This window comes from Hippocampus zosterae, chromosome 17, assembly GCF_025434085.1.
Source record: "Hippocampus zosterae strain Florida chromosome 17, ASM2543408v3, whole genome shotgun sequence".
NCBI lineage: Eukaryota > Metazoa > Chordata > Actinopteri > Syngnathiformes > Syngnathidae > Hippocampus > Hippocampus zosterae.
The window spans coordinates 1,653,860-1,674,478 of record NC_067467.1 but is presented as its reverse complement, the minus strand read 5'-3'; the positions used below and the strand labels follow the sequence as shown (position 1 = coordinate 1,674,478).

The following is a 20,619-nucleotide window of genomic DNA, read 5'->3' as shown; positions in this document are numbered from 1 at the left end:
CAGAGCCAGTCGGACAAGGAGAACTGCTCGACCAGAAGATCCAAAACAAACCTTTACAAGTAAGTGACCGCATCTCTCAATGATGACCTCCATCATGTGTGTGTGTGTGTGTGGGGGGGGGGGGGTTATGGTTTGGAATTCCAAACCATAAACAGCTGCTTTTAGTCGCTCACGTCGGTTCTCCAGTGAGTGGATGTTGATGAATACGCCGGAGGAGGAGATTGATGATTATATGCCTCGCGGAAACAAAACCCAAATTGCATCCGTGCGAGTACAAAAAAAAAAAAAAAATGACGGGCTTCAGCAGGAGCAGCTGCGACCTTCGACCCAACGTGGCGATATTCAAATGCAAATGAGAGAGAGCGTGACTCACGGGCGTCCTTTAAAAACTCAAACCGCGCGTCTGCTCTGTCCAAGCGACTCCCGTCCGAGGCCCTTTCTGGAGCGGCGGGTGGCGGCCGGCCGGCGGGTGTTCAAGTGCGCCATGTCCTCGCTGATGGCTCAACCCTCCGGCGAAGCCACGCAAGCGTTGCCCTCGGTGTCGCCCGGCATCCAAAGGAGGCACACGCTCCCCGCCAGCGAAGTCCGACCTCTCAACGCGCAGGATGCCGTCAGTGTGTTTGAGATTGAGCGAGAAGGTAAGACGTCTCCTTTTTCGCCGTTTTGGGTGGACTTGCAGGCTGCGCTTGGAAGAGATTGTGCGCTTCTAACTGGGATTTCTGCCGCTTGTTCAATATTGCAGATTTAATTTTCAAAAGAAATCGTGGTAAATTAACCATTCAAAAAAAAAAAACTTCCCGGAAAATTATTGCAGCTCATTCCAGTCGCATTTCATCGTATTAGCCACGATTTAAATCGGTCTCGATCTCTTTGTAGATTGAGCTTCTCAGAAGGTTTTCAAACATACGGCCTGCGGACTGTCAGGGGGTCCGATATTTGGACTCAAAAGTTACTAAATCTGGTTATTTGCCTCCAAAAGGGGCTACTTGTTTGCATTCCAAAGTGTATTGTTCTGTCAGGAACTTTATTCCTGATTCCTAAATTTATAATCCGTTTACGATCCCTTTGTAGGTTTTCGCCGACCTACTTGTAAAAAGATATCAAATGATAATAAGGACCAACGCATACAATGACAAGCATTGTAAAGACTTGCAATGAACTCTCGTAAAAATCTGTGTGTGTGTGTGTGTGTTTGTGTGTGTGTGTGTGTGTGTGTGCTCCCCCCACTAGCATTCATCTCTGCGTCAGGCGAGTGTCCACTGCACCTGGATGAGGTGCGTCACTTCCTCAATCTGTGTCCGGAATTTTCCATGGGCTGGTTCGAGGAGGGCCGACTGGTGGCCTTCATCATCGGTTCGCTGTGGGACCGCGACCGGCTCGCCACTGTAAGTCATTTGCGGGGGAATGTCGAAGAACGGGGGGGTTGTGTGACGCAAAAAGCAGGCATTTGAAGCGATGCGCGTTGCCTTTTTTTTTTTTTTTTTTTTTATCGCCGCTTTCAATGTTAAGCGAGTCAGTGTTCCTCAGGAGGCCCTGACGCTCCACAAGCCGCGCGGCTCCAACGCGCACATCCACGTGCTGGCGGTCCATCGCACCTTTCGGCAGCAGGGCAAAGGTCCCATCCTGATGTGGCGCTACCTCCAGTACCTGCGCTGCCTGCCCAACGTGCGGCGGGCCGTGCTCATGTGCGAGGACCACCTGGTCCCTTTCTACCGCAAGATGGGTTTCAAGGTGCTGGGCCGCTGCGCCGTCACGGTGGGCGCCTTGACCTTCAAGGAGATGTACTACCCGATCAGCGGCCACGCCTACATGAGGCGCAACAGCGAGGCCATCCGCTTCCCCAACGCTCCCTTGACTTTGCCGCCTGCCCGCGCCAACGACCGGTAGATGGACGTGTGACATCATCGCCCCACGCCTAAATGAACGCAATATGTCTCAATCGCTGCTCCATAGCTCAACACTGGGGGGGGGTTTAGCGAGCCGCCCGTTAGCTCCTCTTTAAACATTAAATTGCATCTGACTGTGAAAATTCAAATAAAGTGATTTGCCCGTGCCAGCAGAGGACCGTCTGTCTGGGAGTCGTTTCAGTGTTTTGTTTTTTTTTCATAATTGTCGTGGAGCCGTCGGAGCGCTTTTAAAAGCTCAACAGGCTGCTGATAGGAAAAAGGTTCCCCGCCACTGCTGTAGTTTGACCTTGTAGTCTATGAGTCATATCTAATCGGTATCCTTAATCCAATCCTCAAAGCGTATGACTCATGAGCGTTAACAAGCATTTGCGTTTAAATCCAGTTAATTCGCATTGAGATGTACATTCTAAAAGCGTCAAATAGAGCGTATCAAACTCGACAGATTGCTGAACCGATGCAATTTCATCAAACTGGTTGCTGCAGAGACACTTTCACAGACAGCTTGGCACCAACCTTCAAGCAGATTAAAAAGGTCTCTGAGGCATTGGACGAGAAGTGGCATGAGTACTCGGACTTTGTACTGAAGTAAAAAATTTAGAAATGCTGGTAAAAAAAAAGTACAGGGTCAGGCAAAATATGTACGTATGTATGTAAAAATGTATAGTAAGGCGTTTTTAGCCGAAAAAAAACGACCATGTATAGTAAGGCATTTTTTGCTAAAAAAAACGACCATGTATAGTAAGACGTTTTTAGCCGAAAAAAATGACCATGTACAGTAAGGCGTTTTTGGCCCAAAAAAACGACCATGTATAGTAAGGCGTTTTTTGCTGAAAAAAAAAACGACCATGTATAGTAAGGCGTTTTTTGCCGAAAAAAACGACCATGTATAGTAAGGCGTTTTTAGCCAAAAAAACCGACCATGTATAGTAAGGCGTTTTTAGTGGAAAAAAACGACCATGTATAGTAAGATATTTTTAGCTGAAAAAAACGACCATGTATAGTAAGGCGTTTTTAGACAAAAAAAACGACCATGTATAGTAAGGCGTTTTTAGTGGAAAAAAACGACCATGTATAGTAAGGCGTTATTGGCCAAAAAAAACGACCATGTATAGTAAGATATTTTTAGCTGAAAAAAACGACCATGTATAGTAAGGCGTTTTTAGACCAAAAAAATGACCATGTATAGTAAGGCGTTTTTGGCCCAAAAAAACGACCATGTATAGTAAGGCGTTTTTTGCTGAAAAAAAAAAACGACCATGTATAGTAAGGCGTTTTTTGCCGAAAAAAACGACCATGTATAGTAAGGCGTTTTTAGCCAAAAAAACCGACCATGTATAGTAAGGCGTTTTTAGTGGAAAAAAACGACCATGTATAGTAAGATATTTTTAGCTGAAAAAAACGACCATGTATAGTAAGGCGTTTTTAGACAAAAAAAACGACCATGTATAGTAAGGCGTTTTTAGTGGAAAAAAACGACCATGTATAGTAAGGCGTTATTGGCCAAAAAAAACGACCATGTATAGTAAGATATTTTTAGCTGAAAAAAACGACCATGTATAGTAAGGCGTTTTTAGACCAAAAAAATGACCATGTATAGTAAGGCGTTTTTGGCCCAAAAAAACGACCATGTATAGTAAGGCGTTTTTAGACAAAAAAACGACCATGAATAGTAAGGCGTTTTTAGCCGAAAAAAACGACCATGTATAGTAAGGCGTTTTTAGCGGAAAAAAATGACCATGTATAGTAAGGCGTTTTTAGCGGAAAAAAACGACCATGTATAGTAAGGCGTTTTTGGCCAAAAAAAACGACCATGTATAGTAAGATATTTTTAGCTGAAAAAAACGACCATGTATAGTAAGGCGTTTTTAGACAAAAAAACGACCATGTATAGTAAGGCGTTTTTGGCGGAAAAAAACGACCATGTATAGTAAGGCGTTTTTAGACGAAAAAAATGACCATGTATAGTAAGGCGTTTTTGGCCCAAAAAAACGACCATGTATAGTAAGGCGTTTTTAGACAAAAAAACGACCATGTATAGTAAGGCATTTTTTGCTGAAAAAAAAAACGACCATGTATAGTAAGGCGTTTTTAGACAAAAAAACGACCATGTATAGTAAGGCGTTTTTGGCCGAAAAAAACGACCATGTATAGTAAGGCGTTTTTGGCGGAAAACGACCATGTATAGTAAGGCGTTTTTGGCGGAAAAAAACGACCATGTATAGTAAGGCGTTTTTAGACAAAAAAACGACCATGTATAGTAAGGCGTTTTTGGCCGAAAAAAACGACCATGTATAGTAAGGCGTTTTTAGCGGAAAGAAACGACCATGTATAGTAAGGCGTTTTTAGCCGAAAAAAACGACCATGTATAGTAAGGCGTTTTTAGCCGAAAAAAACGACCATGTATAGTAAGGCGTTTTTAGCGGAAAAAAACGACCATGTATAGTAAGGCGTTTTTGGCCAAAAAAAACGACCATGTATAGTAAGGCGTTTTTAGACAAAAAAACGACCATGTATAGTAAGGCGTTTTTGGCGGAAAAAAACGACCATGTATAGTAAGGCGTTTTTAGACAAAAAAACGACCATGAATAGTAAGGCGTTTTTAGCCGAAAAAAACGACCATGTATAGTAAGGCGTTTTTAGCGGAAAAAAATGACCATGTATAGTAAGGCGTTTTTAGCGGAAAAAAACGACCATGTATAGTAAGGCGTTTTTGGCCAAAAAAAACGACCATGTATAGTAAGGCGTTTTTAGACAAAAAAACGACCATGTATAGTAAGGCGTTTTTGGCGGAAAAAAACGACCATGTATAGTAATGCGTTTTTAGACAAAAAAACGACCATGTATAGTAAGGCGTTTTTGGCGGAAAAAAACGACCATGTATAGTAAGGCGTTTTTAGACGAAAAAAATGACCATGTATAGTAAGGCGTTTTTGGCCCAAAAAAACGACCATGTATAGTAAGGCGTTTTTAGACAAAAAAACGACCATGTATAGTAAGGCATTTTTTGCTGAAAAAAAAAACGACCATGTATAGTAAGGCGTTTTTAGACAAAAAAACGACCATGTATAGTAAGGCGTTTTTGGCCGAAAAAAACGACCATGTATAGTAAGGCGTTTTTGGCGGAAAACGACCATGTATAGTAAGGCGTTTTTGGCGGAAAAAAACGACCATGTATAGTAAGGCGTTTTTAGACAAAAAAACGACCATGTATAGTAAGGCGTTTTTGGCCGAAAAAAACGACCATGTATAGTAAGGCGTTTTTAGCGGAAAGAAACGACCATGTATAGTAAGGCGTTTTTAGCCGAAAAAAACGACCATGTATAGTAAGGCGTTTTTAGCCGAAAAAAACGACCATGTATAGTAAGGCGTTTTTAGCGGAAAAAAACGACCATGTATAGTAAGGCGTTTTTAGCGGAAAGAAACGACCATGTATAGTAAGGCGTTTTTAGCCGAAAAAAACGACCATGTATAGTAAGGTCGTTTTTTTTGTCTAAAAACGCCTAACTATACATGGTCGTTTTTTTCTGCCAAAAAAGCCTTTTTATACACGGTTGTGTTTTTCGGCTAAAAACGCCTTACTATACATGGTCGTTTTTTTCGGCCAAAAACGCCTTACTATACATGGTCGTTTTTTTATCTAAAAACGCTTTACTATACATGGTCGTTTTTTTTCGGCTAAAAACGCCTTACTATACATGGTCGTTTTTTTCAGCTAAAAACGCCTTACTATACATGGTCGTTTTTTTTGTCTAAAAACGCCTAACTATACATGGTCGTTTTTTTCTGCCAAAAAAGCCTTATTATACACGGTTGTGTTTTTCGGCTAAAAACGCCTTACTATACATGGTCGTTTTTTTCGGCCAAAAACGCCTTACTATACATGGTCGTTTTTTTATCTAAAAACGCTTTACTATACATGGTCGTTTTTTTTCGGCTAAAAACGCCTTACTATACATGGTCGTTTTTTTCAGCTAAAAACGCCTTACTATACATGGTCGTTTTTTTTGTCTAAAAACGCCTAACTATACATGGTCGTTTTTTTCTGCCAAAAAAGCCTTATTATACACGGTTGTGTTTTTCCACTAAAAACGCCTTACTATACATGGTCGTTTTTTTGTCTAAAAACGCCTTACTATACATGGTCGTTTTTTTTGTCTAAAAACGCCTTACTATACATGGTCGTTTTTTTTCCGGCTAAAAACGCCTTACTATACATGGTCGTTTTTTTCGGCTAAAAACGCCTTACTATACATGGTCGTTTTTTTTCCATCTAAAAACGCCTTACTATACATGGTCGGGGTTTTTTTCAGCAAAAAATGCCTTACTATACATGGTCGTTTTTTTGTCTAAAAACGCCTTACTATACATGGTCGTTTTTTTCGGCCAAAAACGCCTTACTATACATGGTCGTTTTTTTGTCTAAAAACGCCTTACTATACATGGTCGGTTTTTTTCCGGCTAAAAACGCCTTACTATACATGGTCGTTTTTTTCGGCTAAAAACGCCTTACTATACATGGTCGTTTTTTTTCATCTAAAAACGTCTTACTATACATGGTCGGGTTTTTTTTCAGCAAAAAATGCCTTACTATACATGGTCGTTTTTTTGTCTAAAAACGCCATGGTCGTTTTTTTCCGCTAAAAGGGCGTTCGTACTGGCGTTTGACGTTCTGTGAACCAAATATTTATTTGCTGGAATGGACAAAAAGATGCAAACATCATGAAGGTTGTCATTTATTATGTATATAAAGTATGATTCACATTGATGCAGTAGACATACTGTACATATGTTTTGAAAATACATAAAGAGTATTGCTTTAAAAAAAAAACAGGCCTGTAAAAACCAATGCATGATGTGTGGATTCTTGGATTTGACTTCAGAATGCTGAATGGAATAACAATCATGACCCCGATTTTTACAGCAAATCCCCAAATCATATTTTGTATTCACACGAGATCCACAATATCAGTGTATTTATGTCATCTCTTTGTGACTCGTACCATGAACCCTCTGGCACCAGAGGCTACGTCAAACATTTCACTCCTCTTTAAACTCACAATCTAGATTCTGCTGTTTGAAGAACTAAACCGAAATCTGGAGTATGACGGTGAATCGGTTTCATCACGCGAGGCGGCGGGAAGGAGCAAGAGTCCCGTGCTCTTGTCGACCTTGCACTTATCCAACGCTTGCTTGTAGGAGATTTTGTCTTTGCTGATGGGGTCAACCAAAACCTTTGGGTAGGCGGACTCTTTCCTCAGCTCTTCGGCTGTCTTGCCGTCAATCACGTTGGACGCTTCGGCTTCTTGGAGGGGGATGCGGCCGGCTTTCGTGGGATCCACCAAGCCCCCGGTCAAGTATTGCACCTCAATATACCACCGGGCGTTTTCGTAGGGCAGGTAGCCTTTTTGCGCCGCTTTTCCCACGGAGAGACGCTCTTTGGTCAGGGGATCCTCAATGCCGGTGAAGGCCTTCTGAGCGTTCAGAAGTTTGTACATGTCAGCGTTGTCGATGAGGCCCTGTTCGGCCGCTTTGTGGACCGACAGTTTGTCCTTCTTGTTGAGATCGACGATTCCGCCGGAGGCCGCCTGCGCTTCCAGCAGCTTCAGGGCCGTGTCGGCGTCGATGAGCTTACGGGTCAAGGCGCTTCTCACCGACATGCGGCTCTCCGTGGTGGTGTCGAAAATACCGGAGATGGGGTACTGCTCGTCACCCAACGCAAAGACGTTGTCGGCGCTGTCGCTGTTGAGACTGGCGCGGGGGGACGTCACGGAATTGGGCGTGGAGTTGAAGGGAGAACTTGGGATGGATTTCATGGGGGATCTGGGGCTTGGAACCAGGGGAACAAAAGGTCTTTGAGGTTCCCCCGCCACAAGAAGCGCAAACTCGGAAATGGGCATTTCGCCGTCCTTGTAGCGCATCAGGTCATAGCGGGTCAAGCGGCCGTCTCTCAGGGCGTCTTTGACGGCGTACTGCATGCCGCTCTTCCGATCCTGCAAAATTGTGGAGTCGCCGTCGGGACCGGTGGACGTGATTTCTTCCCAATCGCACTCCAGTTCCGACAGGTGGATGTACTGATTGCGGTCGATGAGCCCTTTGATGTAGGCGTCGTAAGGAGCCAGGTCTTGGCCGGTATCGGGATCCATGATGGTGATCCTGGTGGAGAGGTTGGTCTCCCTCGTTTGAGTTTCAGCTTGGTCTTCGCTCCTGAGGGCTTCTTTCAGCTCGGCGAGGAGGGCCTCCTTTTGGTGGTGTTTGTGTTTTTCGTGGAGGATCTCGCTCTCGAGCCGCTGCGCATCGGAGGAGGCCTTGAGACTCCGCTGCTTGGCCAACTGGTTTCTCTCGCTCATCAGCTTGGACTGTTGCTGGAAGGTGACGCTGATGCTCTGTCTTTGAGTCTCCAGCAGTTTGAGCTGTTTGAGGAGGTCTTCCTTCTCCCTCTGCAGGCTGCTCCTGTTGAAGACCAGAGTCGTCTCCTCTTTGGAAATGACCGATATGGACGTCTCCAGGTGGGACAGTTTCACTCGAAAGCTTTGAATGTTCTCTTCTTTGTCACGCCTCATATTTCTCTCCTGCGCGACCAGATCCCGCAAGTGGTCTCTCTCGGCTTCCACCGCCGGGTCCATCTCTACTCGCACCACTTCTCTGTAAACAATCTTTTCGGTGGTCTTTTCTTTTTCCAGGATTTCCAAGGTCACCTTCAGGGTGCTGATTTCTCTCTGGAGACGAACCAGTTTGTTTGCCTCCCCTTCCATTGCGAGGCGGATCTCGTCCATGAGTTTTTCGAGCTTCGGGTCCCGCTCCACTTTCAGGACTTCCTCGATGACGATCTTTTCCTCGACGGGCTTGGGGGAATGCTCGAGCTCGTGAATCCGGGCTTTGATCTGCCGCAGCTCCGACTCGGTCTGGATTTTCTTCTGCCGTTCGTCCATTTGAGCGACGGTGTTCTGTTTTTCTTGAATCAGGCCTCTCAGCTGCCTCACTTCGATTTCCAATTTCCGCCGGGCTTTGACCTCGTCGTCGAGGGACTTGTTTAACCTCTCGTGCTCCAAAATCTGCTTGGGGTCCCTCTGAAGCCGCACCACTTCCTGGACCACAATTTTCTCCTCCGGCTTCTGGCGCTCGAGGTCAATGTATTGGTTCTGAAGGTCAAAGAGGCATTCCTCCACGCTGCGCCGTTGTTGGGTCTCTTCTCTGACCGTCCTGCGGAGTCTGTTCACCTCTTTTTCCAACAGGGGGTCGTTCTCGTATTTGATCAGCTCTTTGCTCACGAGCTTGGTCTCCACTTTGGATTTTTCCGCTTTCAACTCGTCTCGTTCTTTGCGCAGGTGCATCAGCAGCTCGAGGGTGGTGTCGTAGTTGACCTTGAGACGCGACACTTGGTTGTTGAGCCGCTGCAGCTCCCTCAAGACCTCGGGACTTTTCTCTTCCTTGATCACCTCCTGGTTGACTTCCTTGTACTCGATTTTGGGCTTCTGGGTGCGCAGCGTGGTCAGGGCGGTCATCACCACGTCGGTTTGTTGCTCTATCGCCGTGCGTTTTCGCACGCAGTCCTGCAGCTCGGTCCTCAGGCGCTGCAGGTGGACTTCGGTCTCGGGGTCAATTTGGAAAATCTCATTGATCACCTCTTTGACCTCCAATTTAGTCCGCAGTTTCTCCACTTCGCCGTAGCGCAGCTGAAGCGTGGTGATGTCCTTCAGCAGGATCACGTTCTCGTCTTTCTCCTCTTCCAAAGCCATGCGCAGCTTCTTGGACTCGTTGAGCGTTTCTGGATCCTGTTGTACTTGCTTCACCGTCTTGGTGACAATTTTGGGTTCGATGGTGGGTATGATCCGCTCCAGCGAGTTGATCTTGCTCCGAACGCTGAAAATGGTGTTGTTGATGCTCAGGCATTGGGCTTCTTCCGTTGCGATTTCATTCTTGAACGCGAAAACCGCTTTGATCATCTCGGGATCCTTTTCCAGCTTGACCACGTCCTTCTTCACGAGCCTCTCTTTGAATTTGGGCTTTTGCTGCGCCAGGAGACTCAGCTCCTTTTTCAGACGAACCACCTCCGACTCTTTCTTCTGGATCTCCGCTCGTATCTTCTGTATCTCATTCCGGATCCGCTCCATATCGTGATCAAGCTGCGGGTCTCTCTCATATTCGGTGACCACTTTGTTCACCAGCTTGGGTTCAACGCCGGAGAGCTGCTTTTCCATTTTGAGGATTTTCTCATTGAGCGCGTCGATATCCGAATGGGTTTGCGACCTCTTGTATCCTTCATCTTGAATCCTGCTTTTCACCGACTGCAGTTCTGCTTCCAATTTCGGATCGCGGTAATACTGCACCACCTCCTTCTCCTCCAGCCTCTCCACGCCTCTCCTGCTCTTCAAGGACAAGTATCTCTGCCTGTATGTTTCCAAGTCCTTCTCGGCATGTAAGCGACGAGCCGTTTCCTCGTTCAGTTCTTTGCCCATCGTCTCGGCCTCTTCGGCGTCGTTCCTCTGACTCTGGAGTAGCAACCGCTGACTGACGACCACGCTGCCGACGTGGTCTTCGTTCTGTCCGCAGATCAAAGATCAGAGAGAGAGAGAAACGGTGACGTTTGTTTCGGAAGTGGGCGGAGCTTTACGCGTCAGACCCAATCAACTGCATCGTTGCGCCTTTACCCTGAGAACGATGTTCTTGGCGGTGCCCATCTGGCTGAGAAGCTGCTCGTTCTGCGCAGACACCTCAGCGAAACGGTTCAGTAAATCCTTTTCCTGGGGGACAAACGGAGCTCAAGCCTCAACGACACTCAAAAAGTTTGCTCCGTGACGAGATGAACCTCGGATGCCGTCGTACCTTCCTTTGCACCGCCTGAGCCATCGTTGAGCTTTGCCGCTTTTTCAGAACGGGTTCGTCGTCTTCGTCCTCATCGTCCTCCTCATCATCATCAGCATCTCCATATAAAACGCCGCGGTAGGTGTTTGATTTCGTTTCGTATTCCTGAAAGGAAAAATTTGAGCAGAACCGCGCGTCTGGTGGAAATAGCCGACGACACCAATCCCGACTTACAATGAGGGTGTTTTGAAGTTCTCGGGAGAGATCCCTGATCCGCCGCACGTCACCTGACTTTCTGTTAATGTCGTCCAGCACTCTCTAAGCATCAGACATGATTCCAGAGCGACTGATAAGAGAAGGAAGATTGGGAAAAGGACATTTGCCGCACACTCACCTTCTGAGAGTCGTGCTTGGCCGTTATGTCGGCCGCGTTATCGCGAGGCCCGATGCTGTTATTTGGTATATTGACCAAAAAGAAGTCCAGAGACTGAGCGCTATTCTGGAAGTCTTGGTTTTTATTGCTGGCTTCCTGGATGAGGGTTGACCTACCGCAGCAGAGCGGCAAAGACACAAATAACGAGCGGCATTTTTCGGATGTCATCCAACCGCAAATGCACATACCAAGGGCGTGAACAACTCGCTGCGGAAACTCCCCTCAGCGACTTTTGCAACTCTCACCTGTCCTGCAGCTGATTGGCGACACTGGTGAAGCGGTTCTTCAGATGTTTCACTTGGCTCTCCTGGCGGCGAATGTCGGGGCAGTATTCGTTGAAATTCTGCTGCAGGGAGCCGCACGCTTGCTTGGTCAGGTCCAAGTCTCTGCCTAAGGTGTTCAACTCATCCTTCTTTGAGGAAACCTCCTGCCGAAGGTCCTGTTTGATGACATCGACGATGGCTCATGCGTTTTTAGCACTTGGGCCTTCAGCGGGGACTAAGGAGACTCAATTCAGCAATTAGCGATTGCGTTGCCATTATACAAACCGTCAACACAAAACATCAAGCAGCTCTGTTTCAACCGGTTTGGGGACCACCGATGTGTTATCTGGAGCGGTCATGATTAGCATAAGCGGTAGAGGTCGTTTTGATCGTTGAATTTGGCTGTGAGCATTTCTTGCTGGGCTGGGACAACTGGCTGGCCCATGACGGGACTCAGGATGGATGTGAAATCTGATCAATATAAACGATGGTCGCCAGAGTTCATTACATCAACGAGCTACTCGCAAAAGGCAGATTTGACGGGCGCGGGAACACGTAGGACGAAATCTAAATCGGAAAATATAAAAATACTGCCACATTGCGTCTTGTTACGCGTGAACTTTTTCCGCACCTGCAGATGACGGCCGCGACTCGTCAGGGCATTTTTTTGATTGGGGATGACGCCGTCTTTGGCCAGCTGCCGTTCGAAGCCGGAGACCACCTCTTCCACCTTCCGCATCTGCCTCTCCAAGAACATGGAGGCCGAAGCCCTGTGCGACGGAGAGCAGAGGGACGACGACCCGTCGCAAAAAAAACGTTTCTCCGTTGAAAGTGTGCACCGGGGAGCGCCACGGCTTCACGCCCGCTCCTCTTACTTTTTGTCGTAAAGATCAAGAAGAGTGGAGATGTCGTCCATTTTGGCGTTGGCAGCGGCGAGTTTGAGCGGCAAGATGGTGGCGTTGGCTCCAGGCGCTTTCTTGGCCCCGAGGGCTTCCATTTCCCTCTGGACGGCGGCCATTTCCGACTCGAGGCTCCTCGCCGTCAGGGCCGATTTCTAGAGGGGGAAAAGCGTATCGCGCGGCCACGTAAACGTACAGCGGCGGAAGGCGGCAAGAAGCCGTTGGTCACACGTGGCTGAAGCCGAAAACCTTGAGATCCTGCAGCCTGTTTTCCAGATCGAGCGCCGGGTTGCGGTTGTCCACGGGGGCCCTGTGTCGTTTCTGCATGTCGCTTTTGCAAAGATCCAGATTGTGGTTCAGATCATCGATTTGTCTGGCCAGGAGCGCCGCTTTGGAATCTTCCGGAGCTCTTTGAACGGAAACTAGAGTGCACACAACGAGGACACAAAGTAAAAGGCTGTCCTGCGGGCTTTGCAAACGATTCCTTCTCACCTGCACGCTGAGGGCGATCGACCTCCACGGTGGGCGTCTTCAGCGATGTCATCGTCGCCGATCTCTGGCTCTTCAAATTTAACAGCGTTTTCTCAAACCTGAAGGCAAAAAAAAGACATTTCCCGTGTGAATCCCCCGAGTGACGGACAGGCCTTCTCTTCAAGGCGTACCTGTTTACTTTCTCCAGGGCCTCGGTATCGGGCGGCGGCAGCATGAAACACGCCCCCGGGAGCCTTTTGCTTTTCTTGCCGCTATCCTGCAGCTCCCACGTCTCGTGATCGTAGATGGACTTTAGTGTCAGCTCGTCACCGCGCCTCACGGCTCCCTGAAGTGGGCGCACAGCGGTTGGGAACGAACCGGGAAACGCGACGTGGCCTTCATTCAATTTGTTTTTTTTGGTCATTGTGACAAAAAAAAAAATTGTGATTGCGACGACTTCTCACGTTTTCATCATCCCAGTCGCACAGAGCCACGGCTTTCATGGGGGCGGCGGGATTGCTTCGCCGTAGCTTCAGAGGCGCTATGTTGCGACTGAGCTCTCTGAGGGCCGCCAGCCGCTGCTCGTTCCTCTTGATGGCCGGCTCGTCTCCCTGCGAGGCGGAAAACGACGTGTCACAAAGACCTCGGAGAACAAAAAGCATCTGCTCTGGGTTTGATGGAGTCAAGGTGCTTCTCAAAACAGACCTGTGCAAACACACGGGGCTGAACAAATACCAAATGTCAACACGGGGCCAAGACTTGGAAGAACCTGAATATTCGGACTCCCAACTTGCCCTTCTGTCACCTTCGCTCAAGCAGACTTACTCTCAAACAAAACAAGTCGCCGATGGTGCGGTTGTACACTGGTGTCTGGGAAGCTTCCCACTCAGTGACGGTGTGAATCTGAATCGACTTTTTTTTTCTTTCTTTTTATTTGATTTTTTTTTGACCTGTAAAAGCTTGCTCAATAAAGATTTTACCACGTCTTGTCGTTTATAGCTATGACGATTCCGGAAAGAACAATTTACAGATATTAATAAATAAATTTCAATATTACATGTTCTGTGTTTGATTTGTAATCATGCGCAAAAAAAAACAAAAAAAAACAAAAACGCGTTGACCAATGTGTACCTCAGCGATTCCGCGAGTGCCGACATTGATCGCAATAGAAGCCAAAGCACCTGAAGTTCCAAGAGGGCCTCCGAGTTGCTCTTGCCCTCAAATAACTTTGGGTCCAGATTGGAAGCGAGTCTGTCCAGGGACTCGGACAAGGTCTCGGCATCGAGTTGGAACTGGAACAAAAGAGTCACCGGTGAACGAGGAGCAAGTCCAAAACGGAAGAAGTCGCACCACGGCGGCTTTTACTTTCTTGTAGTCTTCAACGTTGTCCAGGTGGATTTCCTGCGCCAGGCACAGGTTGAGGAAGGACTGCCAGCCTCTCTGCACCACCTCTTTGTGTGCCTGTCCCGGCCGCATTCACAGTCAGACAGTCAAGACGGACAAGAAGCCGATGGGTCACGCGGAGGCGAGGCCAACCGTGATTGCCGAGTCGCCGGGATGGTTCATGTTGGACAGACGATCGCCTTCTTCCAGGAGCTGGTTGATCTCGCCCTCGTGTGACAGCAGCCCGTTGCTTTTGAATTTCTGCACGCACACAAATGGCAAAAATGAAGTCGACGCGGCGCCCGTGCAGCCGGCGGCGGCGGCGGCTAATTGAGTCACTGGTTGTACGTGTTTGCGGCAGGGGCCCCTGAGGCAAGCTGGCAAACAAAAGCAAACCTTTTTGTGTGTGTGTGTGTGTGAGAATGTCATGGTGGCATTTGTGCCTGCCTAAAAATGTCTGCATTTCAGCCTACGAGAACGCCACTTGAGAAATATTTGCTATACAAAATTTGCTCAGCGAGGTCCTTTTCACTGTGTCCAAAGTCAGGCCCATCAAGGCTGAGCTGATTTTCACTTCCTGATGGTGGAATAGCAAACTGCCCCCCCCCCAGCCCCAAAGGTATCTATTTGCTGTAGCTTCTCGATGAAAACAGGACTGACCTCATACTCCATGCGAACGCTGGGCGGGTCAACCATTCGATCGCTCCAGTCTCTCTGCAGGATCCTGTTCTTCTGCTGAGACAGGTAGTCCAACTCTTTTCGGCAGCTTTGCATGTAGTCGTAGAGCGAGGCCAGGTGCTTGCGCCTTTTCCGGGAGGTCTCCTGCAAAGATGTCACGGGACGAGCCCCTCGTACGCAAACACGGAATGGACAAATGGAGACCGTTGTGGGGGGAGGGGGGGGTGCACTCACCAACAGTTGATTGTACTTCTCTTTAAGGCTGGCGTATTGTCCCTGTTGCAAACGGATGGCAAAGAAGTCAAAAGAGGCCCGAAAGCACAAAGCATTCACCCAACTTTGTTATGCGTTAACCTCGTTTCTTCAGAATTCGACACGCAAAACACACCGTCATCAGTTAATTTTGCAAGTTGCTTAAAAAAAAAAAAAAAGTCCATGTCCACACTGGATATAATTTTCAATGAGCCAGAAAGTGACCTTCTAACACGAACGTATCAACGGATTGCGCGCGGTTAGCAGTTTGACCATTCCAAGTAACACACCTTTTATGTAAATCGCGGATTAAGTACTTATCCACGTTTAATGTTTTGTGCATGTGTGCGGATGTGGGCGTGCGTGTCTGGGGGTGTGGCGGCGTAATATAATGTCTCCATTTTGCAAAGGAAAAAAAAAAAAAAACGGCATCAATTATTTCTGCTGAGCCCATTCTGTCAGTGTGTCAAATATACGCGTGTGCCAATTTAAAATGTGTCTTAAAAATGCAAAAGTAACAAAAGTCAGCTCGACAAAAGAGGCTCAATGCAATTTTGCTAACGCGGCGCAACGTTTCCATTCGAGGAGCGACCTAACAGGACGGTTAACTACTGACGACGGCCTCGTTAGTGAGAACACGTGATTAGAAATGACGTCGGGCTACCTGCGACGAGGTTGTGCTGGGCGTCAGCTGCTCGCTGTAGGCCTCGATCTCTTGATGCAGGATGTTGTGAGCCGCGATCTGTTTCTCGATGTCGGAAAGACTCGGACCGTAGCCTTCGGCGTCTAAACGCCTCTGCAAGGGGACCAGAAACCGAGGGCAAGTCTGAGTTTTTCCATCACGGGCCGCCGTGGGCTTTGAGGTTCATCGGCAAACCTGTTTCTCATCCAGCGCGGGACCCCAGTCGATCCTCGACTTGGGCGCCAAGTCTTGCACCTGCTCATACAGTTCCCTGTAGGTGGCGCAGTCCTTCACCCAGCGGTCGTGAAGGTTCTTCACACTGCGAATCAGAATCGAGGCGCGTAATTGGCGGAGCCTTTCTGAACTTTTCCTCCCTTAGCCTCGGATCAAAACCTTTACGTTGACAAAGTGGCCACGGAACGGAGATTTTTCTCACTCGGTGTTGGCGTGAAGTTCGCTAAAGTGGCGCTAGCTTGTTACGGCGCCATCATTTCTAACTTTGAGGTGAACCGCAAAAAAAGATTACATATACTGAAAAAAAAAGAAATATTGAAGATGCAAATCCGTTGATGCCGAAACCGTTTCAAAATGGAAGCAAAATAAAATGATCGGAATCGTTTCTTTGGTCGGGACGAGGTGCGCGGGGAGCGGACGGGAATGTGGAAGCGATGGTTTATCTTGACGTGAAGGTATGCGAGGCGTGTCTACGAGGCGTGGATGTCAACACGTTCCAGCCAGCCACGAGCCGAACTCGGGTCAACTCACTCGCGCTCGATCTCGTTGGCCTGCGGGTGCTGCAGGCGCTTGGTCTTGTCCACGTCCATGAAGAGATCCTTCAGCAGACCTTCGGCCTCCGCCAGGTTGTCTGCGGTTTCCTTCTGGTGGATCAGAGCCTGGTTCTTCCCCTCGCGCTTGGCGTCCTGCAACGGCAGCACTGGACTTTAATCTCTCAACTCACTTTTTCCGAAGCTCGGTGCGATGGAGCCTTTCATACCACAACCAGCAACTCCTCCGCACTCAGGATGTCCTTCTCGACTCGGTCGGCATTGGTCTGCATGCGAGAGATGACGAGAGCCAGGTCGCTGGCCTGGCTCCTGCGGAAAACACAAGATGATGCTCAAATATCACACTGACAGGCAGCGCTGGGAGACAAATACTTCTTGCCCGTGTATTCGTATTCTCCGCACAGGCATTTGTATTGTACTCAAAATATTTGCTCTCCGACTCGCTCCTATTTTTCAACCTTCCCGAATGGCGGCATGCCAAATGAGTCATTTGGCACGCCGCAACAAAGAAACCCATTTAGCAATGCAACCAAGACCGGCAACCATATTGGGTTTTGCCCAACATGGCGGTGAAATGGACGCCTCACCATTAAGCAGTTGGTCCACCTAAATTTACAAAGCCAAGGCGACAACAAAAACGGGGGAAACGACTTCTCCTTGATTCTTATCTTCTACTCGCTTTTTTATTTCATGATTTACAGGGCAATGCTGTATGTCCTTTGTGTCGAGTTAGTCAATTCTTAGGTAGGGGCGTGATACAGAAAGTGCTTAAAAAAAAAAACAACACAAACACACACAATTTTGAGTCCAGAAAAAATAAAAGAAACATGCATTCAAATGTATTTCAACATGTGAAAAATGTTGAAGTAAAGACTGACATGACGTGAGCAATTATTTTGAAAGAAATTTGCGCCGTAAGCTACAAATCACAGCATATGACAGGATCAGGATAAACCAGTCCGTCTGGTAAGATATTTTGGGGCCCCATCCATACTGATGTTGACCTCTTGGCCACTTCTTACGGTGCACCTGCACCAGCTAATGAGGCGCCATAAAAGCCGTGAATCGTGATTGACGCCGTCACCAAGGCAGCGCTGCTGTTTGTTATGTGTAGGTGCACTGCGCCTCGACTGTCGTTAGATTGCGTGGCTGATGTTCAACACCATCCATAAAGATTCTTTATCAACACGTCGCTCACAAAGTGGTGACCCGTCGCCGCTCTCGGCGTGTTTGCTCTGTCGTTCGCTCACCTCTGCATGCGATATGAAAAGCAACTATGCGTCCCGACACACCCAGCAGCAGGACACAAGGGGCAATACGCCATCGCCGCCCCCGTCACTTAAGTCGCCTGCAAGAATGTTGTCGAACGGAAACGTACACGAATGGCGACATTCATGTGCAGCAATGTAGAGAGATACGGAGACGGTCAAAGGCACAAGTGAAGAGTGCACCTGCTCGCCAAGAATAATTGTATTTATGTATTTATTTTATTGCTCCTCAATCTCTTTTGTGTGCTGTAAAAGTTGCAACAAGTGCCCAAGTTCTCATGCAGCCATTTAAAAATTAGCACGACTGTCGATGAAGATCAATGGACTGTTAATCATCTTGCGTTCCAAGACCTCAGACACTGCCCAGGCCTCACAATTTTACAGGTCACATGGCACCTTCATTTACACAAGCAACACCTCTGGCGTGCACCCACCCTGGAGAAGGGTGACGGGTCACATTGAGAAAATGGAGATGAACAGTGTGTTCTTGCGCAAGAAAAAGGCGCATTGCACAATGACACCCCATTGCACTTGTTTCTATGAAGATGATAAAAAAAAAACACAGCGTGTGGACAGCAGAAAGTCCGGACTCTCAAATAAAACATGAAATATATTTTGTCATGCGTTGTTGATTGCTAAGTAAGTACATCGTGATTAGTCACAAAGAAGTCACCCAATTTCAAGACAAAGCGTTCTTTGATTCATGCTTGTAATAAATATTAGCTATTTGCCTTTCTTTCTTTTTATGATTATAAGCAGAGGTGGGCAAATACATACACCGGTAGCCTATTCCCTTTTGAGCATTTCCATTATCATGAGTCCTGTAATATTTTTTATTGATAAACTTTACTATCTCATGATACCCCACCACTTACAAACAACTGCTTGTTGGCATGACGACACACACCGACACTCGGAACTAGCATGTGAGATCGTTCATTCATAACGCACAACTGTTCATTCGTGACGACCATATATTGTAGTTAGCATGTGCGCATTGAATTGACTTGGCAGAACAGATGAATGCACTGGAAAACGTGACAGGTTAGACCAGTGAGAGCAGAGTGAGACACCTGACACACACGTACACACACACTTCCACGCTCAGTGTCCCTACTCACTTGCTGATCTTCACAGGGCCACTTTCCTGATTCTTCGACATGACGGGAAGCTGTTCGGGCCCGCTTGTGTAACCGGAGTACGAGTGTTGTCTCGGTGTGCTCCACCTTCCTTCTTCTCTCTCTCTCTCTCTCTCTCTCTTTCTTTCTTCCTTCCTTCCTCTCGCTCCCTCCGACCGCGTCTCCGGCGGCGTCTTTCCTCACTTAAGGCGCGTCTCTCGGCTCCGCCCAGGCTAGCAGGTGTGTCGCCAATAAAAACCAGTCAGCGGCGAGGGGCAGACCGGGCAAACCTGTTCCACGTTCCCCAAAGTGCCACATAAAGTAATTCACACATAAGAGCATTTCTGCTCTGAACCACAAGTCATCAAATTCTGAGCCGCCCGTCACTATGAAGAAACAAAAGTCAAGTTGGTTTGGTTTGCATGTTATGACTTGGCATTCGGCAAACAGAAGCAATTGCCTCGGGCAATGGGGTTTCCGGATGCCCCCAAAAGTATAAAATCTCATACAGTCGAAACTATTTTCAACATACCCGGTTGACAATGTTTTCACCCCTATCACATTCACATTTCATTTTCCACTTGCCGAATTTGCTGACAACAAACACCTTTCTAATGTAAAGTTATTGGCTGTACAAAACACGCTACAAAGGTATAGCCGAGTCACAAGTACTGTACTGTATCACTTGTAACGGCAATAAAACATGGCGGGAAAACCAGTCTTTGAGTTAATATCAGTCTAAGTAAGGCATCGGAAGTGGTGTGAACAGGTTTTAAAGTAAGAGCGCTAACCGGAAGTAACAAGTTAGCTGCTCATGTCTTGCTGTCTTAACATTTGATAAACTGACTCAGTCAGCGTAAAGTGTCGAATGTTGGATGCCCTTGCTTATTGGTCCTTTTTTTGTTCACGTCAACTATTTATGCTCTAACACTTATTCAAATAAACACAAATGTGTGATCTTGAAAGCAAATTCCATTCTAATTTTGATTTGTGATCGAAATACAATATGAATATTGTTGTGTAAAATTCAAACGTGTAGAATTATTCTCATCAATACGGTGCGAATTAAAATATACCTGTCTGAGCCACGATGAGCCTGCAGGCGACAATCAACCTTTTCCCCGTGATAGAGGTTCTTGTTAGTCGCTGTAGCACGGTTGTCGGTCTCACCTGCGGAGAATGCGGATGAGGTGCACAGTGACATGAATGACACGTTTCGTCGTGAAAATGAGTTGTAAAGTGGCTGAAATGGTAAACCACAATTAAATGTTGATTACTGTTATTATCAATGACAGCAAAAATTGAGAGATTATGACATTTTAGTCTTTAGAATACAAAGATGTGGAAGGTCCCCACCCCCAAAATACTAAACATGTTTCTGACGAGTTCACGTCAAGATGTGACCCATTTCCAAAAAAGTGAGCTTGCATGCATGCACACAAATGCCGTGGAATGTAGAAGAACGAGTCACTTGTCAGCTGAACATACGGATTACTATCAGCAATTATGACATGGCAGCTCACCGGCATTTGTGTACTTTTGGATGAGCATTACTGAAAGAACTTTCAGAACGGAACGTAAAGCTCATCTGTGGATTTGTGCTACACACAGAAGCGAAGTTTTTTTTTCAATTTCTCAGTGTGAATCAAGCTTACGCTGTATTAAGACCATTATCGTA

At 47.0% G+C, this 20,619-nt stretch overlaps 2 protein-coding genes and 1 long non-coding RNA gene across 3 annotated transcripts; 2 read left to right on the top strand and 1 right to left on the bottom strand.

The window, feature by feature from the left end:
• The first annotated feature begins 115 nt into the window (after positions 1-115).
• On the top strand, positions 116-1,913 carry LOC127589115 (serotonin N-acetyltransferase-like). Its single transcript, XM_052048139.1, has 3 exons — positions 116-638; positions 1,231-1,385; positions 1,528-1,913. The coding sequence occupies exons 1-3, from the start codon at positions 194-196 to the stop codon at positions 1,885-1,887; spliced, it is 960 nt and encodes a 319-aa protein (XP_051904099.1). The 5' UTR covers positions 116-193; the 3' UTR covers positions 1,888-1,913.
• A 650-nt stretch (positions 1,914-2,563) lies between these two features.
• LOC127589258 (uncharacterized) lies at positions 2,564-4,242 on the top strand. The gene is made up of 2 exons (XR_007959333.1): positions 2,564-2,608; positions 4,207-4,242. It is a non-coding gene; the product is annotated as an uncharacterized LOC127589258 (long non-coding RNA).
• Positions 4,243-6,624: 2,382 nt separating this feature from the next.
• evplb (envoplakin b) lies at positions 6,625-19,156 on the bottom strand. The gene is made up of 22 exons (XM_052049944.1): positions 18,945-19,156; positions 16,765-16,864; positions 16,536-16,690; positions 15,966-16,089; positions 15,753-15,884; positions 15,071-15,112; positions 14,819-14,980; positions 14,312-14,419; positions 14,141-14,236; positions 13,957-14,067; positions 13,240-13,386; positions 12,967-13,121; positions 12,797-12,894; positions 12,554-12,726; positions 12,281-12,459; positions 12,037-12,175; positions 11,388-11,581; positions 11,104-11,254; positions 10,944-11,027; positions 10,731-10,874; positions 10,556-10,648; positions 6,625-10,447 (listed from the first exon to the last, which is right to left on the bottom strand). The coding sequence occupies exons 1-22, from the start codon at positions 18,983-18,985 to the stop codon at positions 6,968-6,970; spliced, it is 6,108 nt and encodes a 2,035-aa protein (XP_051905904.1). The 5' UTR covers positions 18,986-19,156; the 3' UTR covers positions 6,625-6,967.
• Between the last annotated feature and the right edge of the window lie 1,463 nt (positions 19,157-20,619).